This window comes from Hibiscus syriacus, unplaced genomic scaffold, assembly GCF_006381635.1.
Source record: "Hibiscus syriacus cultivar Baekdansim isolate YM2019G1 unplaced genomic scaffold, ASM638163v2 tig00111276_pilon, whole genome shotgun sequence".
Classification (NCBI taxonomy): Eukaryota; Viridiplantae; Streptophyta; class Magnoliopsida; order Malvales; family Malvaceae; genus Hibiscus; species Hibiscus syriacus.
Genome location: NW_024063043.1, coordinates 568,340 through 581,896, shown reverse-complemented (window position 1 = coordinate 581,896; position 13,557 = coordinate 568,340). Strand labels below are relative to the sequence as shown.

The following is a 13,557-nucleotide window of genomic DNA, read 5'->3' as shown; positions in this document are numbered from 1 at the left end:
AATCTTTAGATACCTTAAGGACACTTCTAGTTTAGGACTTTGGTATCCTAGAGACTCTAGCTTTAGCTTGCATGCCTTTTCTGATGCGGATTATGGAGGATGCAAATTAGATAGGAAAAGCACCTCCGGTACTTGCCAATTCCTTGGAAATATGCTGATTTCTTGGTTTTCAAAGAAACAGAATTGTGTTGCATTATCTACTACTGAAGCGGAATATATTTCAGTTGGTAGTTGTTGTGCACAAGTTTTATGGATGAAACAACAACTTTTTGATTATGGAATTGAAGTATGTACTATTCCTATCAAGTGTGACAATACTAGTGCTATTTGTCTCACTAAAAATCCCATTCAACACTCTAGAACTAAACATATTGAAATAAGACATCACTTCATTAGAGACCATGTCGCTAAGAAAGATGTAGTTCTAGAATTTGTTGATACTTTGCACCAATTAGCGGATATTTTTACAAAATCCTTAGATAAGGAAAGATTTTGGACACTTAGGAGAGAATTAGGTTTAACTGACTTATCTTCACTTAGTGTTTAAAATAATTTTAGCACTTTTAAGAATAAATAAAAAATGCTTATAATAATAAATAATTTTTATTGCATTAATTGTTATTAGTTAGGGGGAGTTTATGTTATTTGGTGAAAATTAATTTTATGTTCAAATGTTGTTTAAAGATAAATTTGATTGATTGAACATAATTAATTTTTTATATATGAGTTGCCAATTCCACTAGAGCCAATTAATTTAGCATTTTGAGTGTTTAAAACGGATTTATGACAATTTTGTGCTTAATGCATCGATACACTTAACAGTGCACCGATGCATCCCTTTGAATGTGCATCGATTCATCTTGCTGATGCACCGATGCACTCCTTGAATGTGCATCGATGCACAGGGTCATGCATCGATGCATCCGTCGGGTTTTGGGTTAAAATGCCTTATTTTCTTTATTTTCTCAAACCCTAAAAACTAAAAACTACCCGCTGTTCGTCCCTCTCTCACTCTAAATCCTCCTCTTACTCAAAATAATCGGAAAATCATTGGTTTCTTCGTGCTTTTCATCTTCAAAACCTGCTTATATCATTAAATCGTGCAAAACAACTCCTCATCCCTCTCAATCCGAATTTTCAAGGTAATTTTTCAAAAACCTCTATTTTATTGATTTTTGATTTTAGAACTAGTTTTGATTAGTTCTAGGATGAACATTATATCGGGCATTGATTGTTTGTTGGTTCTAAACTAGATTTTACTACCAATTTCGTCAAAAACAAACAATTTTTCAAGATTTTTCTTTGAATTTCGAACTTAAAAAAATATGATTTCGAAAATTAGTTTTAATTGTGTTGTTTTCATGAAAACTATATTATGATTATCAAATATTATTAAATAGTTTTCAAAACATGCCCATTAGGATATGGTTTAGAGAACCTTGAATTATTGAGGACTCATTTGAGTTTTGGGATTGATTGTGCATACATGTGTTTCAAATTGCAGGTGATATTCCTTATTCTGATTTCCTTTAATCATGTCAAACCCTAAACGACCTAGGTCATCTTCGAGTCAGTCTAACCAAAACTGTCCTCCCGTTCATCAACCTCCTAATCCCGTTCCTTCTCCTCCTTCATCTCTTTTAGGATCTTGTTTTAACATGACTGAGCGTCATAGAGACGAATTGTACTCTAGGTACAGAAACTCTTTCCAAACTTATAGAATCCATGAAGAGCGTATTCCTTCGCTTCAAGCTATGGTTGACATTGATTTCGAATACCTTCCGATTCTTAAAGCTTGGAAGTTTGATAAATTGTTTAAGCTTAAACCTATCTTCTATCAACAATTGGTCCACATTTTCTATTCCAATGTGGTGTGTATTCAAAATGAAACTCAATGTGGAACTATAGCCATTAGATCCTATCTTTTAGGCCAATATATTAATATTGACCCCGAGACTATAACTTTCCGATTTGGGTTAGATGATAGTGGTGTATATAATTAAAGTGAAAATATGGAATATCCCTATGTTCCAAACTCAAGTGTTAGTACTCTACGATCTCATCACGATCGTTTTCTCCATTTGATGATCTCTTGGTGGTTTAGACCATCCGGAGGTAGGTACTCCACACTTCGTGCTAGGGATTTATGGTGGATGTATTGTCTTAAAAATAAAATCAAAATAAATCTGCCCCACATTATATTCAGTCAACTAGTAGACATCATAAACATTGTTCCTTCAAAACATGTTGAAACATTGATATATGGATGTCTTCTTAGTAACCTCTTTATCAGACTTGGTCTAGATGTCTCTCTTGACAATCCTATCTCACTTCAAAATCAAATCAATCTCACATCCTTGAAGAAAGCGGATTGGAAACAAGACGAGGTAACCGGTCAATGGGTTTTTAGACCCGGAAAGCAAACTCCGGGAGCTAGTTCGCTCCTAGCTCATCTCGTGCTCCTCCTCCTCCTCCTTCTCTGGCTCCGGCTTCTGACGATGATCCTGAATTTCAAAAAACTTATGCAAGACATCGATGATCACGTACCCGATGACGAGCCTGCACCGGAACCAGCTCCATAAGAAGATCAAATGCCTCCATATTTTCGTTTGTTTTTGGAGACATTTGATTTACGGTATGCGTCCATGGATTCGCGCTTCACATTCTTTGAGTCCCAGCTCTCTACCTTGGGAGCTCGACAACAAGATATGAATGATCGTTTGGATGCACTCACACTTGAGATGAGTGCTCGTTACCCTCCTCCTCCTCCCGATCCTTTGATGGATGAATAGACTTATCTTGATTGTTTTTGGGTTTAAACTTAAATTTAAATTGTTAAAACATTTTGGTTGTCTTTCTTTGATTTTTGGATGTTTGTTTGATGGATATTTGAACTTTTATTTCATATATATTTTGGTTTGTTTCAATATATGCATCATTTATTTTTTAGTTAAAATATGACCAATTTACCATTTCACATTTTATTATGAATATTGATTATGAACACTAATGGCTAACCTCTCTTTTGATCTTTGATCTTAGCAGCTTAAGCTATATTCAATTAAAATGTTTAATCAATTGGCTATGTTTTTCAAAGCCTTCAGTTTTTGAGTCTTTTTGATTTAACAAGAAGGGGGAGAAGTGTTAAGTGTGTTAAAAGTTTTAAATTAAAGGGGAGAAGTGTTATAGTAAGGGGGAGTAATTTGGAGTAATTTCAAAACTTATTTTTCAAAGAAAATCTTAAAATTACTCAAGAGTTTTGTTATATCAAAAAGGGGGAGATTGTTGAAAACATTTTTGTTTCGATATAACAAATTAGTTTAAATGAATTTTAAGATTTTAAAAATGATTTTCTAAAGTATATTTGATTCAATTAATCGAATATCAAATTATTACTCCAAGTCTTTTAAGATCAATTTCAAACCTTACTAAATGTGTAAAATTATGTTTTATACTTAATATATTTTTTTTGAAATAATTTTCACAAAGTATTTTGAACCAAAATCAAGTCTAAAATCAATTTTTTAGAGTGATGCACCGATGCACCAATCCATGCATCGATGCACCATGAATTAAATTGAACATCGAATGCATTTCATGCATCGATGCACATACCATGCACCGATGCACTGAGGATTTTATGAAAACATCGAATGCATTTAATGCATTGATGCACCAGCCATGCATTGATACACTCTGGCTATTTTGAAACATCGAATGCAATTGATGCATCGATGCACTCTTAGTGCACCGATGCACTAAGGGTCAAACGGTCAAAATATTTGAATTTTACACTGATGCATCGATGCACCATGGGTATGCATCGATGCACTGACGCTCTAAACTGCTTTAATTAATTGTTTTCACACTTAAACGGCTCTATTGACTCCACTAATCATCCCCAACGTTCATAAGTGATTCAAGGTGTATTTAAACAAGCTTAGAAGCCATTGATCAACAACAAGAAACAACAAGTAACTAGAATCAAGAGAGAATCAAAGAGAAAGCATCAAACCTCAAGTTTGAGCATTTCAAGCCTATTTTTCATTCAATATTCATTTTGCTTTCAAGAACACTTATTGTGTTCAATTGTATTCATTCTTGAGTGTTCTTTCTTTGTTCTAGAATTGTGAAAACATATTTGCCTTGTGAGGTTTTTTCTTGTAAGTTTGCAAATTTGTAATCTTCTCTTTGAGAAAAGAGCGTTCTCAAGAATTGGGGTATATTCTTGAGGGAGTTGTAAGGTTATCTCTTTGGCATCAAAAGAAAGAACAAATTAGTGAATTTGTTGGAAAATCCTTAGTGTGGATAGCTAAGGTAGTGGACGTAGACTTTGGTTGATAAAGTTGAACCACTCTAAATCGCTGTGCAATTACTTTCAATTTTCTGCAAAAGCTTCCACCAAAATTTTTATTGTCAATTCACCCCCCCTCTTGGCCGATTCCATCAATCGATTAACTCAACAGTAACTCACCTATACTACATGTAGCTTATTAAGTAAGTTTTGGTAAGTTGCATAAGCATGAATCATGTTCATGGTAGATTTCAGTGTTAGGGTGTTTCTAGCATGTTTATAGACTTTTTTATTACCCTTTTTATCAAACATAACACTCTAATAACAATTGAGAACCTCAATAGGACATTTTGGGGATAAAGTTGGCATCTTTCTTGGCCATAACATAGCAATTTCGAGTAGGAGTATTGGTACTAGAAGAACAGTACCTATAATGTTCTTCAACCAAGGTAAAAATAACATAATTTTAGGAAGTATTGATACTCATACAAAAGTATCAATATTGTAGGGTCAGTTTCGATACTCATAGGGTGGTACCGATACTGGGGACCCAAATCAGATTCCAATATCCATTTTTGATATCGGTACTCAAGGGGAGTATCGATACTTAAGGTAGAGTATTGATACTTCAATAGGAGTTTCAATACTAAGTTATTTTTCAAAACATTGAACCTAATTTTGGTATCGATACTCAGACCAGTATCGATACCTCATTATCAGAGTATTAATACTCATCCATGAGTATCGATACCACCTTACCCAATCAGCTCATATCAGTCAACAAGTATCAATACCAACATGTGAGTATCGATACTCAAGGTTCAATATCGATACTGAAGGATCAGTATCAGAACCCACATACATTTTTGGATAAGTAATCTAATGCTTAAGGGATTAGACTATATGGGGCCCAAATACATCAATATAACAATAGACAAAACTACAAGTGAGAATAATAATTAATATCATAACAGTTAGAAATAGTAACAACTAGAATTACATAAAACTAATCTTGTTTGACACTCGAGAAACAGTCAAGACACCGAGTCTCTTTAGTAGAATACAACATTCAGTTGGATATCGAGTATGTGCCAAGACACTTTAGTAGTTGTTTGGGCCGAGATGCCCCAAGACTCGACGGAGTAAGTTGGAAGATGTACATTTTCGATGCAACTTTGGATCTTACCCTAGATACCTGCGGGTATATCAGAAAGGCTAGAGGAGTGTGTGAGCTCCGAGATGTAGAACCCTCAGTTGCATCATGATATCTACTCAGTAGTCTATATCAGTTTTTTGCATGTTCATGACATGTGCCACTAGCCAGCTCATTTAGTAATTGCATATAGTACATATAACATCCCAAAATCTGGGTTAGTAGTTCTGGGTCGGTAACCGATCATTTTTGTGATTTCAAAAAAGATTATTGATACATGTATCACAAGGCTCACATCAAAGGAAGAAGTAATAACTCTTCCAAATGATTCACTCGTCCAAGCCTTGGAAAAGAATACCAGAACAACATCAGACTTGCGATGACTTTTTGAATGAGATCCTGATCTTATTTGGTCAACATGTCTTCTGGAGATACGACCTTCTATATCTTATCTTTCCAAAGGTTCTTGAATTGCATCAATATGATGTCGGGAACTCAAGATATGGTCATTTTAGTAAATATTACGAATTTTCAATATTTTTATTTGATTATTTGTAATATAATTTAACATAGGATGATGCATTATCTTTTAGGATTATATTTTATATTTTATTAGGAATTAAGGTTAAGTTAAAATATTATTTTTAGTTTATTATTATTTTATAGTTATTTGTTTCATTGATACACATGATAAGTATGTAACTCTAATTTGATAGGGAACGGATACTATCACCATTGATAGGATAATCGGGGATCGGATTATAAATGGTAGTGAAATATTGATTTCGTTTTTTTTACATGTGCATTAATCCACGAAACAAACAGTTTTGGTGTTGGGCAATTGTCCTTTCTTCTGCTTTCATATTCAAAATGGCATCACTTTTGGATGTTTGCTTGCTTGAGAAAGCAGTTTTACAGGGTGTGGGTGCCTGTTCATCTGTACTTGTTTCTAATGATCTCGGTCTTTTCCTTTGCTTTTGCGACTTCTGTCTGTTGTTGCTATTGCTGTAGTGGCACATTTTACTTCATCTGGGAGGAGACTCCAGAGTTTGAGGATTGATAAGACTGGAGGGTAGGGATTTGGGGACCGGAAAGGGAACAGGGGTCATCATGTGAAACCCTTGTTAACAGTCAGTGACGGATATATGAAGCGGGGATTCTTGAAAAAAACTTAACTAAGCTGCAGGCAAAGTGAAAAAAAAATGGAAATATGCCGATCCTAGTTAGCTGCAAATAGGATAGAGGAGGAATCAAACTATGAACATATAATTGATGAAATACTGATTCCGTTTCTGTTTATAAATAGATACATTAAGCCACAAAACAATTAATGGGAAGATGACCAATAATATCCTAGTTAGCTGCAAATGGATGTTTGTTGAGAATGCAGATTTTCTTGGTTTTCTATCTTCTATTATCTGTTGTTAGGATTGATGTGGTTATGGTTTACGTATCTCTTGTGCGGGCAGGGTGAACCAAAAGAGTTTGATGGTGGCCCAGGAGCCTTAGAAGGGGAAACGTGGTGTGAGAAATGAGGTAAGGAGAGGTTGAGAGCTGTTAAATGTTGGGGTATTTTACTTGAGAAAAATGATTAGTCAAGTAATATTGCTTCTTGTTATATCCTCCGTTTTCTTCTGCAAGACCACTCCCGACACATTGGATCAACTCTTGTGGCCAAATAACCAAGTCCTTGTTCAATAAACCGACCTAGTGGGCCCAACCAGTTAGGTAGGGCCGTAATCAAACGAAGTCGAGCTTGAGTATTATAAAGGTCAACTTGATTCGAAAATTTTAGAATTAAACTTGACTTGACTCGAAAACTTGCAAGCTTAAAATTAACTTAAAATTATCAAGTTTAACTCAAACTCGAAATAAAAAAACGAAACTTGACTTAAATCTTGCGAGCTTAAAATTTTCAAACTCCCCTTATTATAAAAAATTGAAGCTTGACTCAAACTCAGATTTCAATCATAAGTACATAAAAATTTTATATTGTATTTTTTTTAAAAATAACATATAAATGTTAACATTATTAATAGTTCAATTTAAAAAATTAAAAAATTTAATATATTATTTTTTTTTAATAGTTCACCAACTTTTCAAATCGAGTATTAATTAGACCCTAACATTTTGAAAAAAAATATAAATTAACCCTTCAAAAATTTTGAAAATTTTAATTTAAACCTCTTTTAACTTTCTAAAAATTTTAAGTTAATATCCCAAACTCTATCACACCAAAGACTATACCGAAATAGAACAAGAGCCAACGGAGCATGAAAGTGAAATACAAATACCATACCAAGTAAAGAATGGTAGCAGATGAATGAGGAGTAACGTCATCGAAAGATATCAGGCCAGAGGAGTACCGAATAAACATGCAAGTTCAGTTCAGTATGGAGGAAAGCTAGATAAACACGTACAAAACGCATGCAACCCAACAATGCCTTATGATTGAGCCACTTTAACACTACTAGATTAATGAATCCTATGAATCAAAACCCCAAGAAAAGATTCAATCAAAATCATGAACTAAACAAACAGGTTAATCTAAACGTGTCGTGTCCCAATATCTTTTGCTCAATGACAGGTTGCCACATAATGAAAAGAGACCTAAACATAGAATCAATACAGGTACAATGCTATGATGATTTTTTATCTCCTTTTTACATAGTTAGCCATCATATTCCCCCTGTGCAAACTTGTTCTCCGGATAGTACACGGCAATTACTTGGTTTCCCCCAAATTTCCGACCGTTCATTGCAGCTTGTGCTTTTTTGGAACCTTCGACGTCCGAGTACTCCAGAAATACCTAATTGCACCGGACAATTACAGTCAGTAACATCAGGGGGTAATACATGGAGCAACTTGGGAACAAACTTTGTTGAATATGATTGTGTCCAACAAGTATTAAAATGGGGTTAAGAATAATGAATAGGAAGGCAATTGAAGAACATGTAAAAATCATCAAAACTGACCTTCCCGACACCCGGGGTGGGTTCTCCTTTTGGATTTGGGCGTGGAATGACAACATTCACCAATGCACCTGCATATTTCGTGTAAAAATTTCGATTCCACAGAGGGAAAATAAAACAATTTTTATTCCAAAGAACACAAGTTAGAGAAAGCAGTGCCATCAAATATATATAAGTAGAGGGTTAGCAAGTCTTCTGTCTGAGTATGTTAGGCTTGATTCTTTATAGCAGAATGTAGAACAAGAATGTGCTGTAAAACAGAAATATAAAACAAGAGAAAATAAAAGAAAATTAATAAAAACAAAGAGACGTCCAATGTTAAAATAGAGGCATCAGATTGTTTAAGAAGGATCTTACCGTATTTTCCACCCTCTTGTCTCATATCTTCCACGATGTCTTCATACTCATCATCATCCCTAAGATCATCGACATTAAGTGCTTGAGTCAAACACACAACCTTCGTTTGCACGCCTTGTGGTTGCAAAATAAGCCTCTGAAAAACAAAAAAGAATAAGCAAACTAGCCAACAAGCCATACCTAATAAAACCAAAATTGCAAGAGATATGATGGCATATGATTTTAATAACAGAATTTTAATCTTAACCTGCAAAGCAATCTGCTGCTGTGCATGCTGGAGTATACTCTCTTGCTCGGGTTTAGGCTCGGTAGCACCCTGGTTTGCTCGTCTAACAGTGAGCGTTTTATCACCCATTTTAATTCCATTTAGAGCAGCGCAAGCTATATCTGTAACTGACAGATCTTGATAAACACAAAATGCATAGCCTTTAGAGTTTCCGGTTTCTCTATCTTTTACCAGATCAAAACCTCGAAGAGGCCCAAAAGATTCCAAAAGCTCCCTGATCTGTGCTTCTGTAAAGTAATAGGGAAGCCCACCAACAAATATACGGTCAGGGCCCTCAAGCCCACCAGCAGAACCTGGTGTTAGACCTACAGCAGCTAGATTAAGATTGGGATTCGGCTGGCTTGGACCAAGAGTGGCAGCAAGCGAAGGATTATAATCACTAGGTCTCCTCACCTTCACCGGTGCCCCCTAAAAGGTAAACAAGTCAACACAATTTACAGCAATTAAAAGAATTTGACTTCAGATCCAAAAGAATGTAAAAATGCCTCGAAGATAATCCCATCTAAAGCCATTCCATTACTAGCCTCCTCAACAGATCTCATCTCTACAAAAGCAAACTTCTTTTCGTGGTTTATGTACACATTAACAACAGCATCCCCTGAATATATAACAAAGAAAAACAATGAGCAGTTATTAAAAGAAAAATAAGCATGGCAGCTCAGTAATACATGGAAAAACCCTAGTATACCTGGACCGGCAGTATTTCCACCAATTGCAGCCATGACATGGCTGAAGAAGGTTGCTACAGACTGTAATAAGCATTAAGGGTCAGTGTTGGTTCTATTCAATCGAACTGCAATAATGGTACAACAGTTAAAGGTAGAACCTGTTCATTAGCAGTAGGAGAAAGCCCTCCAACATAGACACGACGAGCATGCCTAGTAGCCTGAAATCACAAGATAAAACAAAAAAACTCTGTAGTGTAGAAAAACATTTTCTAAAAAAGGTACACCCAACATAACATGCATAACCATCAAACCTGCTGAGTCATTGCCTGAACTGGCATAACAGGGAGAGCACCAAATGGCTGCATCAAACCAAAGTTAAACAAAGTTACAGCATATAAAGCAAGCTCATGGATATCAGGCACATGAGAACAATTTATACCTGTCCAGTTGTGAGAGGAAACATGTTTGGAAACACTCCAGGTAAGGTTGGGTTAGTCGTCCCAGGAACCTGACCTGAAAGGAAATTCAGTTTTCATATGAGGGTATAGTTATAAATCGAAGTCACAATTCTATAGCAATGGATTTAGCATTAGCACTTTTGTGCCTAATTTCCATAACATATGCAATCCTCTCACAGATTTAGAGATTGAAAAAAGAATCCTTCGCAAGCTAAATCTGGAGAAAATATTTAGCAGGACTACCAAAACAGACAATAGTTGCCAGTTGAAGACGTACAATACCATCAAAACCAGTGCATTGATTCATCCTTATACATAAAAGCTACAGAAGACAAAAATAAAAGCTACAGAAGTCGGCTCACACCATTGCCTTCTTAAAAACAAAGATAGAAACATAGAAACAAACAAACAACACCAAACAGAAGACAAAACCAAAACCCTCTCAGTTCCAGAATTATTCACCAAATAAAGAAAAATTAAAACAATATTATATCATTCCAAAGGTCGCTGCTTAAAATGTAATATAACAGAACAGAAGAAAAAATACAGCTTACCAAAACCAGACCAGTATTTTGATATGAACTTTCCAACATTAGATCATCCAAAAACAAAAATAATAGTTAACAAGGTACACCAATCTTAGTTGTCATGAACAGAAGATGTACCTGCAGCAGCCGCTGCCACAGCACCAGCAGCTAACATTGCTGAAGCTGGAGGGGCCATGTCAAAACCACTAATCCTTTTGCTGCAAAAGAATGATGTTTGGTACCAGGACGTCAGGGAGCAGAATATACAACTGAAACTATATAATTTTTACTAATAATCAAGTTCTTTATGATCTACCTCTTTGAGCGTGAGCGTGAACGAGATCGAGATCTTGACTTTGATCTGCGCTCAGATATACTCCTGGAGTGGGATCGGGACATCCGGCTATGCCTATCCTCCCTGTCTGTATCATAGTCCCTTCTTCTGTAAAATAACATTTCAGCAAAAAAAATTCGTTAACCAATAAAGATAATAGCAAGAAGAAGAAAAAAGGTTATCAGAATTATCATATTATAGCTGAAATTACCTGTCATAATCTCGACTGCGGTAATAATAATTATCATCATCCTTATCTCTTCCCCGATCCCTTCTCTCGCTGCGTTCCCTACTACGATCCCTATGACGGTCTCTGTGGCGTTCACGATCACGATCCTTTTCTCGTTCCCTATCCCTGTCCCTGTGACGATCACGATCCTTGCCCTTTTCCTTGTCACGCCCTTTCTCTGTCTCCTTTTCCCTGCTTCTAGAGGACTCTCTCTCATGATCCTGAAACACATACTTGAAATAGTTAAGGAAGCATTTAATTTATATTACAACAAGACCCAATGCAAAATTGCATGTAATTCATAAAAAAGTCCAAATGTAGAACTGGCATAAAATCTGCATCAAGAAAGTTAATTTGCAAGAAGAAACCTTATTACTCATTATAAAAAATAAACCTAGAAGTTTGTACCCCATATTTACTTGCATATATCTCAGAACAAAACTGATCAATAAAATTTTGTTGGGAATACCACTTGTCAAACTAGCCAAATTCATTGAGAAAAATATAATTGAAAATCTGATCACATGTTACATACTAAAGATATAAAATAAGAACAAACACCTGCAAAACACGGTAGATGGAGATATAAACATATAGGATTGTCCAACCCAAAAAAAATTACAACTACTCCTATGTCCGCAATCATATGGAATAAAACAGGAACAATAAAACTGAATCACAATATGTTATTTTAGTTATGAGAAACTCGTGTTGTTTTAAAATTGAATCACAATGTGTTTTAAAAACTCTATATTTTATAAAACATGGCTCATTTTCTGATGTTTATGTTAGAACAAAACTAAGTATTAAATGTAATAGATAACGCTAGCTGTCAGACTAGCCAAATTTCAAGACAGGTGTATATATATACCCTAATTCAAAGAAAGCCTTGAAAACCCCCCAATTAAAGTCAGTATACACACACACGCAAAATTCAGTGCTCCAATTGCTAACTTTCTGTAATTTTTTTCGAATTTCTATTTACTGCTTAAGAATTTTATTGAAAAGGAAAGGCAAATGACATAAAGTATAATCGCAATTTTTTTTAAATGATGCAACACTAATTGAGCAGTAGTTCAGTCTAAAAATAAAAGCATGTGTTCTATTTGATTTTCTTATACATTCATAATATTTTGTGGGGGGCTAAACTAACAGCAATAAATTCAAAGTTTTCAGTCGAAAGAATTCCAACAAGACGTACAAATTCTTTCAAAACAATAACTTAAAAGAAACGATTAAACATCTGGCGATGCATATTAAGCTAAAGTTTTAGAGATCTAACCTGGTGTTTAGAATCGTTTTGATCATCGGAGCGAGACTTAGGTGAGGAACCACCGCCATGAATGTTTTCGAGGTTACCTCCGTTTCCTTGATAAAGCGCTTCTTCGTAATCGGTCATTCTTTTTTCTCTGAAACTTTGCTAAACCCAATCGCGAATTCCCAAAATCCAAAACTCGATTTGTCGGCTGGAAGGAGAAGAAGAAGCTAGCAAGTAAGCAAATTAGGGCTTTGTTTCAATTAATTTAAATTCCGCATTAGGGATTGTAAATTTGGGCTTTCTCTTATCACCGTTTTTGGGCCATTCAATTTAAAGAAACATGCAATCTCTATTTTTGTAAAAATAAGAAAATATTAATTTCGAAAAGATATTTAAGCACCTAAGGTGATTTGAATAATAATAATACTCAAATACGTTGGTAATTAAGATTAATTTTGATAAATTTACTTATCACTAAATTTAATTTTTATAAAACCATTGATAGTTATCAATAACTTATTTTATATTTTACGTTCTTAAAATAAATTATAATAAAATTAAAGTTACAAAAAATAAATGATTTTTTTTCGAAAACTTCATTCTATTTTTTTTAGTAAAAGAAAATTTTGATTATATAATAAAATGAAACGTATATGGGAATAAGTACTAATTTATTCAAATTTTTGGTTTTTCGTAATAATGTTGAATTTTTAATTTCATTTTTTAGTCCGATGTATTTAAAATTTTAATTTTTTGCACATAGATATATCATTTTTTAACATAGAAATAATGTATTATTAATCGAAAGTGGCCTCATATAGCACTATGTTTAAAGTATAATCCGGACCTTCAAATTCATAAACCAGCAAAGAGACTAAGTTTAGAGTATTAATTATTAGAAGTCTATTTTTATAATTTATTTTTTTAATGTGTGTATAAGTGTTCAATTTTTTGCTTTTTCTAATATTTGTTATTAAAGGCCCAATTTTTTCAATATTTATTATCAAGGGTCCAATTTTTT

At 34.4% G+C, this 13,557-nt stretch overlaps 1 protein-coding gene across 3 annotated transcripts; it reads right to left on the bottom strand.

The window, feature by feature from the left end:
* Positions 1-7,966: 7,966 nt before the first annotated feature.
* LOC120157838 (splicing factor U2af large subunit B-like) lies at positions 7,967-12,774 on the bottom strand. Of its 3 annotated transcripts, none has more exons than XM_039168843.1 (13): positions 12,561-12,774; positions 11,261-11,499; positions 11,032-11,157; positions 10,854-10,933; positions 10,170-10,243; positions 10,042-10,089; positions 9,889-9,948; positions 9,751-9,811; positions 9,548-9,660; positions 9,024-9,470; positions 8,777-8,912; positions 8,423-8,490; positions 8,119-8,256 (listed from the first exon to the last, which is right to left on the bottom strand). In XM_039168843.1, exons 1-13 carry the CDS (start codon positions 12,675-12,677, stop codon positions 8,119-8,121), a joined length of 1,707 nt encoding a protein of 568 aa, XP_039024774.1. In that variant the 5' UTR covers positions 12,678-12,774. The 3 variants fall into 3 exon arrangements, 2 of the variants coding, with proteins under 2 accessions (XP_039024775.1, XP_039024774.1); XR_005519175.1 differs by having other exon boundaries at positions 8,225-8,256; positions 8,423-8,669; XM_039168844.1 differs by lacking the exons at positions 10,854-10,933; positions 11,032-11,157; positions 11,261-11,499; positions 12,561-12,774 and adding an exon at positions 10,471-10,531 and having other exon boundaries at positions 7,967-8,256.
* Between the last annotated feature and the right edge of the window lie 783 nt (positions 12,775-13,557).